The sequence below is a fragment of the Schistocerca cancellata genome, chromosome 3, assembly GCF_023864275.1.
Source record: "Schistocerca cancellata isolate TAMUIC-IGC-003103 chromosome 3, iqSchCanc2.1, whole genome shotgun sequence".
NCBI classification, from domain to species: Eukaryota; Metazoa; Arthropoda; class Insecta; order Orthoptera; family Acrididae; genus Schistocerca; species Schistocerca cancellata.
Genome location: NC_064628.1, coordinates 867,892,761 through 867,908,461, shown reverse-complemented (window position 1 = coordinate 867,908,461; position 15,701 = coordinate 867,892,761). Strand labels below are relative to the sequence as shown.

The 15,701-nt window shown below is 47.9% G+C and overlaps 1 protein-coding gene across 1 annotated transcript in view; it reads left to right on the top strand.

Annotated features, from left to right (window-relative positions):
* The window catches only part of LOC126175924 (15-hydroxyprostaglandin dehydrogenase [NAD(+)]-like), a 59,534-nt gene extending 44,105 nt beyond the window's left edge, over window positions 1-15,429 (top strand). Inside the window, exon 7 of the mRNA XM_049922998.1 lies at window positions 15,255-15,429. Within this exon, the coding sequence (XP_049778955.1) occupies window positions 15,255-15,372 (118 nt within the window). The 3' untranslated portion in view covers window positions 15,373-15,429. The remainder of the gene's footprint in view (window positions 1-15,254) is intronic.
* Window positions 15,430-15,701: the final 272 nt, after the last annotated feature.

Here is a 15,701-nt window from a genome sequence, read left to right as displayed (position 1 = left end):
CGCAGACAGTGTCCACATATGCCGCTAGATGCACCTGCAAATTTTTATCATGTTATCAAGCATAGTTCAGGAGATATGTCATGAACGCTGAGATGCTTGAAAAACTGGTGCACTGTGCATGGCGTTTACATTTACTACTTCTTTACTAATAACTCTATTCCCAGCACATTTTGCAGACAGTACGAGAAAAGAGAACCACCTGCATGAATATCAAGAGCTCAGATGGAAACCCAATTCTAAGCAAAGAAGGAAAAGAAGAAATGTGGAAGGAGTATGTAGATGGTCTACACAAGGGCAATGATCTTGAGGACAATATTATGGAAATGGAAGCGGATGTAGATGAAGATAAAATGGGAGATATGATACCGCGTGAAGAGTTTGTCAGAGCACTAAAAGACCTAAGACGAAACAAGGCCCCGGGAGTAGACAACATTCCATTAGAACTACTGACAGCCTTGGGAGAGCCAGGCCTAACAAAACTCTACCATCTGGTGAGCAAGATGTATGAGACAGGTGAAATACCTTCAGACTTCAAGAAGAATATAATAATTCCAATCCCAAAGAAAGTAGGTGTTGACAGATATGAAAATTACCGAACTATCAGTTTAATAGGCCACGGCTGCAAAATACTGACACGAATTCTTTACAGACGAATGGAAAAACTGATAGAAGCCGACCTCGGGGAAGATCAGTTTGGATTCCGTAGAAATGTTGGAAGACGTGAGGCAATACTGACATTACGACTTATCTTAGAAAATAGATTAAGGAAAGGCAAACCTATGTTTCTAGCATTTGTAGACTTAAAGAAAGCTTTTGACAAGATTTGACAAGTGGCAGGGGTAAAATACAGGGAGCGAAAGACTATTTACAATTAGTACAGAAACCAGAAGGCAGTTTTAAGAGTCGAGGGGTATGAAAGGAAAGCAGTGGTTGGGAAGGGAGTGAGACAGGGTTGTAGCCTATCCCCGATGTTATTCAATCTGTATATTGAGCAAGCAGTAAAGGAAACAAAAGAAAAATTCGGAGTTGGAATTAAAATCCATGGAGAAGAAATAAAAACTTTGAGGTTCGCCGAGGACATTGTAATTCTGTCAGAGACAGCAAAGGATCTGGAAGAGCAGTTGAACGGAATGGACAACGTCTTGAAAGGAGGATATAAGATGAACATCAACAAAAGCAAAACGAGGATAATAGAATGTAGTCGAATTAAATCGGGTAATGCTGCGGGAATTAGATTAGGAAATGAGACGCTTAAAGTAGTAAATGAGTTTTGCTATTTGGGGAGAAAAATAACTGATGATGGTCGAAGTAGAGAGGGTATAAAATGTAGACTGGCAATGGCAAGGAAAGCGTTTCTGAAGAAGAGAAATTAACATCATGTATAGATTTGTCAGGAAGTCGTTTCTGAAAGTATTTGTATGGTATGTAGCCATGGATGGAAGTGAAACATGGACGATAAATAGTTTAGACAAGAAGAGAATAGAAGCTTTGTGCTGCTACAGAAGAATGCTGAAGATTAGATGGGTAGATCACATAACTAATGACGAGGTATTGAATAGAAATGGAGGGAAGAGAAATTTGTGACACAACTTGACTAGAAGAAGGGATTGGTTGGTAGGGCACATTCTGAGGCATCAAGGGATCACCAGTTTAGTACTCGAGGGCAGTGTGGAGGGTAAAAATCGTAGAGGGAGACCAAGAGATGAATACACTCAACAGATTCAGAAGGATGTAGGTTGCAGTAGTTACTGGGAGATGAAGAAGCTTGCACAGGATAGAGTAGCTTGGAGAACTGCATCAAACCAGTCTCCGGACTGAAGACCACAACAACAACATCCAAATATGCTCGTAAGTGTACCTACGTACATACACTCCTGGAAATGGAAAAAAGAACACATTGACACCGGTGTGTCAGACCCACCATACTTGCTCCGGACACTGCGAGAGGGCTGTACAAGCAATGATCACACGCACGGCACAGCGGACACACCAGGAACCGTGGTGTTGGCCGTCGAATGGCGCTAGCTGCGCAGCATTTGTGCACCGCCGCCGTCAGTGTCCGCCAGTTTGCCGTGGCATACGGAGCTCCATCGCAGTCTTTAACACTGGTAGCATGCCGCGACAGCATGGACGTGAACCATATGTGCAGTTGACGGACTTTGAGCGAGGGCGTATAGTGGGCATGCGGGAGGCCGGGTGGACGTACCGCCGAATTGCTCAACACGTGGAGCGTGAGGTCTCCACAGTACATTGATGTTGTCGCCAGTGGTCGGGGGAAGGTGCACGTGCCCGTCGACCTGGGACCGGACCGCAGCGACGCACGGATGCACGCCAAGACTGTAGGATCCTACGCAGTGCCGTACGGGACCGCACCGCCACTTCCCAGCAAATTAGGGACACTGTTGCTCCTGCGGTATCGGCGAGGACCATTCGCAACCGTCTCCATGAAGCTGGGCTACGGTCCTGCACACCGTTAGGCCGTCTTCCGCTCACGCCCCAACATCGTGCAGCCCGCCTCCAGTGGTGTCGCGACAGGCGTGAATGGTGGGACGAATGGAGACGTGTCGTCTTCAGCGATGAGAGTCGCTTCTGCCTTGGTGCCAATGATGGTCGTATGCGTGTTTGGCGCCGTGCAGGTGAGCGCCACAATCAGGACTGCATACGACCGAGGCACACAGGGCCAACACCCGGCATCATGGTGTGGGGAGCGATCTCCTACACTGGCCGTACACCACTGGTGATCGTCGAGGGGACACTGAATAGTGCACGGTACATCCAAACCGTCATCGAACCCATCGTTCTACCATTCCTAGACCGGCAAGGGAACTTGCTGTTCCAACAGGACAATGCACGTCCGCATGTATCCCGTGCCACCCAACGTGCTCTAGAAGGTGTAAGTCAACTACCCTGGCCAGCAAATTCTCCGGATCTGTCCCCCATTGAGCATGTTTGGGACTGGATGAAGCGTCGTCTCACGCGGTCTGCACGTCCAGCACGAACGCTGGTCCAACTGAGGCGCCAGGTGGAAATGGCATGGCAAGCCGTTCCACGGGACTACATCCAGCATCTCTACGATCGTCTCCATGGGAGAATAGCAGCCTGAATTGCTGCGAAAGGTGGATATACACTGTACTAGTGCCGACATTGTGCATGCTCTGTTGCCTGTGTCTATGTGCCTGTGGTTCTGCCAGTGTGATCATGTGATGTATCTGACCCCAGGAATGTGTCAATAAAGTTTCCCCTTCCTGGGACAATGAATTCACGGTGTTCTTATTTCAATTTCCAGGAGTGTACATCATTGTGGGACACACAGTTCAAGAGATATGACGTCATAAACACTGAAATTCATGAAGTTTTAATATATTCATTCTTTACTACTAAGACAGTCCTACAGTCGAGTCAACGGTTTTGACAGTTTTCAACTTCGAAGAGGAAAAGGTAGTAATCAAGAGCAATAACAGTCTTGAGGGATATGAAGAGGTATTGCCATACAGACGTTTACAAAATCGCGCTGCAGGCAAGTGACACAGCTCTAATTACACATTTGTACATTATGCATATTTCTTTCTACGACTATTTCATAATTTCAAAAGTGCTTTCACCAACAGATTCAAATGAATTTTTGTCTGTATTACACAACAAACACAGTTCGTTTTTTGTTTTCGTTTCTAATAGGAAATATCCAAAATGAATACCCGAGGAATGCCGGATTTGTTAGCTAGTAGAAAAATATAAAAGCAATGTACATGAAGTGTAAGGAAGCTAAAGCGAAATGGATGCAGGAAAATGCAAAGAAATCGAAAAAGTAATGTTCAACGGAAGGACAGGTTGGGAATCTGGAATAGTGGTAATAACTTTCAGTGAAAGTAACATCAAGCGCATTGACATTAAGAATTAAACCGGAATTCCACTGTCGAATATAGAGTACATTGAGAGCCTGTATAATGAGGAAGAGGAACTTTCTGATGACGTGATAGAATAAGAAGTTGAAGTCGACTAGGACGACACTGGAGAATCAGTATTAGTCAGTTTGACAGAACTTTGGAAGACTTTCGAAGAGACAAGGCAGAAGAGATAGATAACATTCCTCTGGAATTTACAAGATCATTGAAATAAGTGGAAAACGAACGAGTATTCAAGTTAGTGCGTGGAATCTATGAGACTGCAACCAACCGAATATTCAAGTTGGTGTGTGGGATCTATGAGTCTGCTGACGTGCCATCAGGCTTTTGGAAGAATATCATAAAAAACAATCAATACACAGAGGCATAAAGAAGATTTGAGCATCTGTTCAATAAATGTAATCTGAAGAAGGGAAAAGGCACCACAGAGGCAGTGGTGGTGGTGGTTGTTAGGATGTTTAAGGGGGACTAAACAGTTAAGGTCATCAGTCCCCCATTCCAAAAACAGGCGAGACATTAAGGCGCGGAGCAGATAAAACCCCTAGGGGAAGGATACTCCCCCCCAGGCCCTAAAAGAACACAAATGCGGTAACGAATACGACAGACACGAAGAGGACAGATGAACACCAGACAGAAAGAAACAGAAGAAAAGAAGATGGCCGGAGACTGGTTGACTGACCACGGCAACAAAAAAGGGAAAGAGTCAGCCAACCGACTACACACTAAAAGCTGCAACCAAATATGAGAGACTCGAGGACAAGAGACACACAAAGGGAAAGGTGCAGGACCACTCTAAATGGAACCATAAAAAGGACTAGCACGGATAAAATGTAAAACACTGTCAGCCATGGAGGCATCGTCGCATAAAATCAAAGGCAAGGTGCCCGGGAGATTAAAAGACTGCCGAAGGGTGCGCAGTCAGGGACACTCCAATAAAACGTGGGCGACCGTCAGCCGGGACCCACACCGACACAGGGGGGGATCCTCCTGACGTAAAAGATGGCCGTGCGTCAGGTATGTATGGCCGATGCGGAGCCGACACAGGATGACAGAGTCCCTGCGAGAAGACCGCAGGGAGGAGCGCCACACATCGGTCGTCTCCTTGACAGCCCGCAGTTTATTCTGGGCTGTCATGCCATGCCACTCAACAGACCACACCCCAAGCACCTTACGGCGCAACACCAGCTGCAGGTCGCGAGCTGTGAGGCCGATCTCCAAAGCTGGGGCGTCGATCGCCCCTTTGGCCAGCCTGTCAACACGTTCGTTCCCTGGGATGCCAATGTGACCTGGCGTCCAAACCAAGACCACCGAACGACCAGAGCGGGCAATGGCGGAAACAGACTCCTGAATAGAGGACACCAGAGGAGAAGAGGAATAGCAGCGGTCGATGGCCTGAAGGCTGCTCAGGGAGTCACTGCAGATGACGACGGACCTACCTGAGCAGAAACGCATATGCTCAAGAGCGCGCAAGATGGCCACCAGCTCTGCAGTAAAAATACTGCAGCCAGCCGGCAAGGAGCGCTGCTCAACATGGGCAGCGTGAGCAAAAGCGTAGGCAGTGCGACCATCAACCAGGGAACCATCAGTGTAGACAGGCTCACAGTCCGGAAATGATTCGAGGAGCGCAAGAAAACGGCGACGGAGGGCCACAGGCGGAACCGAGTCCTTAGGTCCCTGTGCCAAATCCAGACGGACGGACGGCCGGGACAAACACCAGGGAGGCGTAGGTGTACGGACCCGGAAGGGAGGCAGAAGAGGGAATGACCCCAGTTCTGACAGCAGGGACTGGACACAGACAGCTACGGAAAGCCCAGACCTAGGTCGCCGTTCGGGCAGATGGAGGACCATGGCAGGGAAAAGCAGGCGACGATTGGGATGGCCTGGCGAGCAATGTACGTGGACAGCATAGTCGGCGAGCAGTCGATGGCGGTGAATCCGCAGCGGGGGAACCCCGGCCTCCACCAGTAGACTATCCACGGGGCTGGTACGAAAAGCACCAGTTGCAAGCCGAACCCCACAGTGGTGTATGGGGTCTAACAACTTCAACACTGAGGGTGATGCAGACCCATAGGCTGGGCTCCCATAATCAAGCCGGGACTGCACAAGGGCTCTGTACAATCGCAGCAGCATGCAGCGATCTGCACCCCAAGACGTATGGCTAAGGCAGCGGAGGGCGTTGAGGTGCCGCCAGCATTTTTGCTTCAGCTGAGTAATATGAGGAACCCATGTGAGCCGGGCATCAAACACGAGTCCCAAGAAGCGGCAAGTGTCCACCGCTTCAAGCAGGTGGCCGTCGAGGTAAAGTTCAGGATGAGGGTAGACCGTCCGACGCCTGCAGAAGTGCATAACTCGAGTCTTGGCTGCAGAGAACTGAAAACCATGAGTCAGAGTCCATGATGCTGCCTTGCGAACGGCGACTTGCAGCCTGCGTTCGGCGACTCCCGTAGTCGTGGAGCTAAATGAGATGCAGAAGTCGTCGGCATACAAAGAAGGAGACACCAACGACCCCACGGCTGCAGCCAGACCATTAATGGCCACTAGAAATAAGGAGACGCTCAACACCGAGCCCTGCGGGACCCCATTTTCCTGTATATAAGATGAACTAGAGGCGGCACCGACTTGCACCCGGAAAGAGCGGCGCAATAAAAAGGTTTGAAGAAAAGCCGGGAGCCGACCACGAAGACCCCACTGATACAACGTGGCGAGGATGTGATGCCTCCATGTGGTGTCATACACCTTCCGCAGATCGAAAAATACAGCAACGAGATGCTGACGTCGGGCAAAGGCCGTACGAATAGCAGATTCCAGCCGCACCAAATTGTCGGTGGCAGACTGGCCCCAACGGAAGCCACCCTGGGATGGAGCGAGGAGACCGCGCGACTCAAGGACCCAACACAAACGCCGCCCCACCATACGTTCGAGCAATTTGCACAAAACGTTGGTGAGGGTAATGGGACGATAGCTGTCCACCGCCTGTGGGTCCACATCGGGCTTCAAGATGGGGACAATAACACCCTCTCGCCATTGCGACGGGAACACGCCCTCGCTCCAAATGCGGTTAAAGATGGTGAGGATGTGTCTCTGGCAGTCCCTGGAGAGATGCTTCAGCATCTGTGCGTGGATGCAGTCTGGGCCTGGTGCTGTATCAGGGCAATCGGCGAGGGCAGCGAGGAATTCCCTCTCGCTGAAAGGAGCATTGTATGTTTCAGAACGACACGTGTGGAATGAGAACGGCGTCCGCTCGGCTCGCTCCTTTAGAGAGCGAAAGGCGGGGGGATAGGATGCAGTCGCAGAGCTCTGAGCAAAGTGCGCGGCAAGCCGTTCAGCAATGGCGGCAGCGTCTGTGCAGACAGCGCCGTCCAGGGAGAGCCCAGGGACACCCATAGGGGTCTGGTATCCGTAAATCCGCCGGATCCGGGACCACACGAGCGAGGGGGAGACATGGGAGCCCAAGGATGAGACATACCTCTCCCAGCACTCCTGCTTACGCCATGCAATAAGACGACGGGCAAAGGCACGGAGCCTCTTAAAGGTGATGAGGGTCTCAAGAGACGGGTGCCGCCTATGACGCTGGAGAGCCCGCCGACGGTCGCGAATAGCCTCAGCAACCTCCGGCGACCACCAGGGTACAGCCCTCCTCCGAGGGTGGCCAGAAGAACGGGGGATGGCAGCCTCGGCCGCTGAAATGATGGACGTGGTTAAAACACGCACCACCTCGTCAATGTCACCCTGTGGGGGAGACTCAATGGTTGCAGCAGAAGTAAAAGCCGGCCAGTCAGCCCTGTGGAGAGCCCAGCGGGGCAGGCGCCCAGAAGAATGACACTGGGGCAGTGACAAATAGATGGGAAAATGGTCACTACCACACAGGTCAGGATGCACTCTCCAGTGGAGGGATGGGACAAGTCCAGGGCTGCAAATAGAGAGATCGATGGCCGAGAACGAGCCATGGGCCACACTGAAATGCGTGGGAGCACCGGTGTTCAAGAGGCTAAGGTCGAGCTGAGCCAACACATGCTCCACGGCCCGACCGCGGTCATCGGAGACAGTCCCACCCCATAGAGGGTTGTGGGCATTGAAATCGCCCAGCAGCAAAAAAGGTGGCGGCAGTTGGGCTATCAGAGCAGCCAGGACATGCTGCGCGACAGCACCATCAGGTGGAAGGTAAATACTGCAGACGGTAATAGCCTGTGGCGTCCACACCCGAACAGTGACAGCCTCTAAAGCTGTTTGTAGAGGTACAAACTCGCTGTGAAGAGAGTTAAGGACATATATGCAGACGCCACCAGACACCCTTTCATAAGCTGCCCGGTTCTTAAAATAACCCCGATAGCCACGGAGGGCGGGGGTTCGCATTGCTGGAAACCAAGTTTCTTGCAGAGCAATGCAAAGGAAAGGATGACGGCTGATAAGTTGGCGGAGCTCAGCTAGATGGTGGAAGAAACCGCTGCAGTTCCACTGGAGGATGGTCTTAGCCATGGATGGGAAAGGCGTGAAGGGATTGGGGAGGCAGATTACGCCTCCGGGGTCCCTGCTGCTACTGTGTCACCACCTGGACAACAGCTATCTATTGCATCCGAGGGACTGGCGAGATCCATGTCCTCAGTGGACGCCAGAATCTCCACCTCATCCTCAGACGCAGAGCTTGTAGGAAGCGGTGGAATGGGTGCCACCGCAATGTCGGTAGCCTTGGGGAGTTTCTTCTTCTTCTGCTTCTTGCACTGTGCCTTGGGTGGTTCAGGCTGGGAGGGCGTCACTGGGTCAGTCTCAGGAACAGACGATGACCGTGTGTCCCGACGACCAGGGACTGGCGGTTGTTTGAGCCACTTGTGGCTGTCGGCTTTGGAACCGGTCGGAACGTGCGAAGGGAGGTCCCCAAGGGACCCCTTCCTTACGAGAGTAGCTGAAGAAGTCTTACGCTTCTCCGGCTGGGAAGGGGGGACTGATGTTCCCGATGGTTGGGGGGGTGTTGCTCCTGAAGTAGGTGGAGCAGGAGCAACAGGAGGTTTAGTGCCCCCCACCATCAAGGGGGCAGGTGTGGGACTTCGACTCTGAGAGCTGACTGGAGTGGATGGAATTGTAGAAGGAGTGACAGTTGCGGCATAAGAAGCTGTCATGTGCACTGGATGAAGCCGATCATATTTCCGCTTCGCCTCAGTGTACGTCAGGCGGTCGAGAGTCTTGATTTCCAAGATCTTCCGCTCCTTCTGCAGAATCGGACAGTCTGGCGAGCAAGGCAGATGGTGCGCACCACAGTTCACACAGATTGGAGGCGGCGCACAGGGATGATCAGGATGGGAAGGTCGACCGCAATCGCGACAGACGAGGTCGGAAGCACAGCGTGAAGACATGTGGCCGAACTTCCAACACTTGAAGCACCGCATCGGGGGAGGGATATACGGCTTGACATCACAACGGTACACCATCACCTTGACCTTCTCAGGTAACGTGTCACCCTCGAAGGCCAAGATGAAGGCACCGGTGGCAACTTGACGATCCCTCAGACCCCGGTGGACGCGCCGGACGAAATGGACACCTCGGCGCTCCAAGTTGGCGCGCAGCTCGTCATCGGACTGTAAAAGGAGATCGCGGTGAAAAATAATTCCCTGGACCATATTTAAGCTGTTATGTGGGGTGATAGTAACAGACACATCCCCCAACTTCGTACAAGCCAGCAAGGCTCGTGACTGGGCAGAGGATGCCGTTTTTATCAACACCGATCCAGACCGCATCTTGGACAAGCCCTCCACCTCCCCGAACTTGTCCTCTAAATGTTCGACAAAGAACTGAGGCTTCACAGACACAAACGAGTCCCCGTCAGCTCTGGTACAGACGAGATACCGGGACGAGTATCTTTCGCTCTCATTCACAGCCTTTCGTTCCTCCCATGGTGTGGCCAGGGAGGGGAACGATTTGGGGTCATACACATTAGCCTTAAAGTGAGCTTTGGAACGCTTAGGGACTGCTGACGGCTGGCCGCCAGCGAGAGATGATGTACCACGCTTCATTGCGGGTCATCCGCCCTGATGCCAACTCCGACCAAGGGCCCTCCCCACGGGCGCCACCCAGCCACAGCAAAGGCCATCTGGCAGGATGGCCATTGCCGGGAGTCCCGATGCCCCAGGGAGATGGGCATCTACTCCTTGGCATACGTGGGGAGTGAACGGCGCAGGCATCAGTAGAGCGATCCCTGTGTTGTCAGGGGGCTACAACCAAGAGGGTACATGGCGGCCCCACCACAACGGACTGGCTACCGTGCTGGATGTTAGGTGACATGTGGTCCATGGGCGTCGTCAGTGCAGAAAATGGCCCTGCACAGTGCTTGGCAGAAAGTGCACGCAGGAGCGTATCCATGCCCAAGCGATGGAGAGCGGGCAGGACTGCAATGCAACGACGAATAAGATGGCGAAAGTTCTCAACACAACATGGACACAATGCACCAAGTAAGGCGCCCTTCCCCAATCGGCTCGCTCTTCGGAAAAATTTTGAGATATGGAGGTCAAACCCGACAGGGGACCATCACATAAGGCCGAAACGTTTGACACTCCTTTTAGTCGCCTCTTACGACAGGCAGGAGTACCGCGGGCCTATTCTAACCCCCGAACCCGCAGGGGGGGATTGATAAGGGAAATGAAGAAACATTTATATGATTTTTTGACCTAGAAAAAATGTTTCAAAAATTATGTAAGATGACTGAAATTTTCAGGAAAATAGGTAAAGCTATAGCGAAAGACGGGTAATATACGGTTTGTTCAAAAGCCCCACTATCATCTAAAAACAGCATAACTTGGAAACTATTGGAGGTAGTGCGTCCTGGGTTATTGTAAAACGTGTACTGCGTCACCTTTGCATTCCACTAACTCGCAGGAGATATACTGTATGAGCAGGCACCAACAGCACTGCAATACGTAAAAAGGAACGTTGGACATGTCGCAATACTACAATAAGTTGTACAGATAATACCTTGCCTACACTCAAAGGCGTAATCTGTGTGACTTGAAATAATCGTCTGTACTAACACAACGACGTCGAGTAAGATTTGATATTCAGTTCCTCGCGCTATAAATCACACTACAGTTCGATACATTATTGTGTACAAAAGGATTGACACAGTAACACTTTTTTTGGTATATTGGGGTCAGTGGTAGCTATCTGGATATTAATTACAACAACTGACTACCGGTGTTTACTAGGTTCGAAAGATAAACTACCACCAAAGTTAGTATCAACACCAGAAAAATACTAAATATGAGAGTCTACGGGGAGTAGGAATGATATATTTACGTCATCAATAACAGCAACCTATAGCGAAGCTTCTCTGTGTACTCTGACAACACAACTGAACACTTTTTGAGCAACGAGATACCAGAATCTACAGCTTTCGTATATAAATGATGAATTTTTATAGATACATTGCCTCTTGTAGTTGCTCCTCTTTTAAAGTTTCAACGAATAATCGTATATACAAGCAATCAGTGTGAACGTTATAAATTTTTACGTGAATTGTAAATACGTTCACAAGGCAAAAATATAATTTAATACTGTTTATCTTTCGTTGTCAATCAACGATAATCTCTGTACGTAGCTTCTTGCTATAACAATATCCTTGACGCTATTGAAATTTTACCGTAATAAACTTTTTCGTCAACCCAACCTTTCAGAATTAAGTGGAATAACTTTTCATTTATAATTAATCACTTTTCAATAAAACGTAAACTTCCTTCCCCTGTCTTTCTATTCGTTGCAAGTTATTGACTGAAAAATACTATTCTTTCTCTTTAGGGTCTTAATTTCTTTGAAATTTGCTTTTACCAATATGAAAGTCTTTTACTTTAATGGCCTTTGGATTTACTTTTATACGAAAAGATATAGCCGAGATATTAGTCTGGTTTGAAATAAACTATTCAATACTTTTTTTGTAATAGTTTAGGGATAAAGGACAAATCGGATACTTACTTTTTCAGTTCAAACAGTTAATTATTTATTTCCTGCGATTAGTTCGTTTACAGGTACAAGTCAGAGTTTTACTATTATCGCCACTTTTCAACCATATGTACTTTAAATAATCAAACAAAGCTCAACCACTTCAGGCGTTGACTTCCACGACCCTCTAAAATTTAAAACTCAAAACACAGGACTGGATGATCTCGTTTAAGAGAATTAGCGCGTTCTCTATTAAACGGTTCTTGATTTGTCGTTTAGGAACAAGGGGGAAAGCTATCAAATTCTCAATAATCTTCCGACTGTTCCTCAATAAATAACTATTACGTAGGACGACCGTTCACCTTAACATAGACTACACATTCGGAGTTTTTCATGTAACTGGAGAGTCTACACTACCAAAATCGGCGAAATAATCACATTCTAGACAAGCCAATAATCTTCTCAAAATATCTTTCTAAACGATTTAGAACTGTTTCGAAAACACTTGAGTTCCATCCTTGTTGCAAACTTATTCACGTATCGTACGTGTAAGCCGATCTCATCACACTCTTGAGACAATCTCTCTCGAGGCTCACTACTCGAACATTACTCGGAAATTGAACTGAAGTTCTAAAAGAACAAGGCAAGAACCATTATTTGCGAGCAAATATATCACGCTAATTCTCTCTTTAACAGTAAGTGTTCCTTCTTAGCAGTTGCCGTCAAACCTTCATAGTGGCCAGCTGCGTCGTAGTTGTTATCTTTGCCGCACGACGCGATTCAGCAGTCGGCTGGGCGTATCAAACTCGCTGATTTTAGAGGACACAGCTTTTCTCGAACATCAGGTGTCACATACCTACAACACTTTAACCCAAAAATATAAGAAAATTATACAGACAACTTAACAAAGTCTTCATTCTCCTACAACATAAAAGTCGATAATAAGTTGAGACGATACAAACAAGTGATGCCCTTTTCTTTGGGCTGAAGAGGGTTTGACACATTACAAACATTTACCAGCTCTCAAAGTTTTCTTTTTAGTATGGTAGAATTTCATGTTGTGCCCACCTGTCACTCCTAGATCATTAAGGCGATATCAGAGTTCTGCCCGTGTACGGGTCAGCATTGCAGCATTCTCATTGTTTCATTGATTCGTGCATGAAGGGTAGCAATGTCATTGACTGGTATTGTGCACACGCCATCCTCGACGTAACCCCACAAAAAGAAGTTTAGCAGCGTCAGATCGGAAGATCGCGAGGGCCATGCGATGGGACCATCACGACCCACACAGCTCTCAGGAAATACGGCACTCAACACAGCCCACGCGTTCAACCGCCAATGCAGGGGATAACGAGCGGGGTAGCGCAGTGGTTAGCACATTGGATTCGCATTCGGGAGGACGACTGTTCAAACCAGCGTCTGGTTTAGGTTTTGCGTGATTTCGCTAAATCGCTTCGCGCAAATGTCACGATGGTTCCTTTGAAAGGGGTCTACCGATTTCCTTCTCCATCCTTGAGACCATCTGAGCTTGTGTCCGTCTCTAATGACTTCGTTGTCGACGGGACGTTTTAGGGGTTCACCATCATACTGGAAGATGACAGACGGCTGCAGTCTCACGTAGCGTGCGCATATGCTGTCATGTATTCACGGCCACTACTATTTGCATACCAATCTTTTTGTCAAGCTTGAAAGTGTGGTCCCATCTAAGGAAACATGCACGCCTTCACCGAAGGCACACACCAAAATTTAGACTATTTGTGACTAACGAGTTACCCGCAGTTCGTATACGATTACTGAAGATAGTTAAAAAAGTTGAAATGCGTCAATAAAGCTAGGATTCATGGAACACATGGATGCATACCGCAGAGGACGATCGCTTGGCTGCAATGTACGGAGCATTTATGTTTTGTACTCAAAAAGGCGCAACTGCTTTTGTAAAGCATTACGGACAGTTGATCTGGCTTTCTGCAATTCGTGTGAAGCACGACGAACTGGCTCTAGTTGTTGGCGTGGAAATGTAGTTTGCACTTTCTGTCGGAATGAACATACCAGACGAACCATTGCGCCTTACCCTTGTCTGTCTCCTATTTGATGCATTCCAAGACAAATCTGCAAGAAATGGCGCAGGAAAAATACTTTAAGACCTGTTAAACGTTTAACAGCAAATCGTGCTTCTCTATCTCTAATAGATTCTAAGTTATGATTTTTTAAAAAGGTAACGGGACTTTATGGACGCTGTATAACTCGTACAAGAGCTAAGAGGGAACAATAAGAAGATCAACAAAGGCATGATCGGTTTCAAAAGTGAAGAAGTTTGCATCCCTGCCTTTTCTACCTTACTTCATAGTCCTCAGCTCGTGGTCGTGCGGTAGCGTTCTCGCTTCCCACGCCCGGGTTCCCGGGTTCGATTCCCGGCGGGGTCAGGGATTTTCTCTGCCTCGTGATGACTGGGTGTTGTGTGATGTCCTTAGGTTAGTTAGGTTTAAGTAGTTCTAAGTTCTAGGGGACTGATGACCATAGATGTTAAGTCCCATAGTGCTCAGAGCCATTTGAACCATTTGAACCTTACTTCATAACCTATATATTGATGAAGCAATGATAGAAGTAAATGACAATATCGTCTCGTGAGAGACCACCGATAAGATTCGCTAAAAGTGTGGAAGACTTGTAGCACTGTTGACTGAAATGAACAGTATACTGAGCACAGAGTATGGATTCAGTGTAAAAATAAAGACGAAAATAATGAGGTGTGGCAAGAACATGAGTGGCGATAAACCTAACATCGGAACTGGAGACCACGTTGTAGACGAAACGTGATACCTCTGCTATGTTGGAAGTAAAATAGTAAAAATAAACAAGGATTAGCTGCATGGGTGACTGGTTTCATCAAATGGACTATTATATTTTTGTGTTTTGTATTAAAACAGAAACTAACATTTCTTATCGAGTTTACTTCATTAGTTTAGTCCTGTTAGATTTTTTTTAATTAAGCAACATGTAGAGGTATGTGCAACAAGATCACGTCCTGTCAATTTGTCATGAACATGAAGTTGATAAGCCTCCCACTTTTAAATTTAACCTGATGTACCTTAATAAGAAACCTACGCCCAAAAATTATGTAAATAATGTATATAATAAATAATAATAAATTGATATGAAAAGTAGGAAAGGCAGGTGCTGTGCTGTATTGGAAGATTGTCTTTGTGCATTATATGCTATGATTCTGGCACTTGGTTGCAACACATTGTTATCCTTGCCCAAATGCTGTTTCCTGCTTCCTCATTTCTGGATTATGTAGGAACTCACAGCCATAAAATGATGCCACTGGTAATTCCCAGCGAGTACTCAATTTAATGTGGAGATTGGAGTTACATATTTCCCGTTATGTTCCTTCGGAACAATGTAAATGACGTGTGTGTGTTGTCTTCGCAGGACTGACTCCATCGCCAAAAGCCTGATGACTGTCATCCGAGATGGCAAGTCGGGCTCCGTCTGGGCAGCCTACCACAACAAGACCAGGGAGATCGTCTATCAGCGGCTCGTCCAATAAGGATTGTTCTACACGTCACGTGAACTCCTGTCATTTTGTATACGTCACATTATCGTGAATAAAGTATTGGTGATCTGAGTGATGAACTCATGTGTAAAAGTTACTCACTGTGGTTGCCACACACTAAATGTGCCCCTTCTACTGACACATCTGGCTCCTGCAGACCACGTGGGAACCAATGTGAAACCTTGTTTGACGTTAATCTCACTCACAAATGTTATTCGATCAAGCACACAGTCTTTTGCTGCTGAGGTCAGTTTCCATAAAATTCTTCTCGGCTGTAGACAATGTCAAGTTCCGAAATAGTGCTTCAACTTTTTGGCCACTAT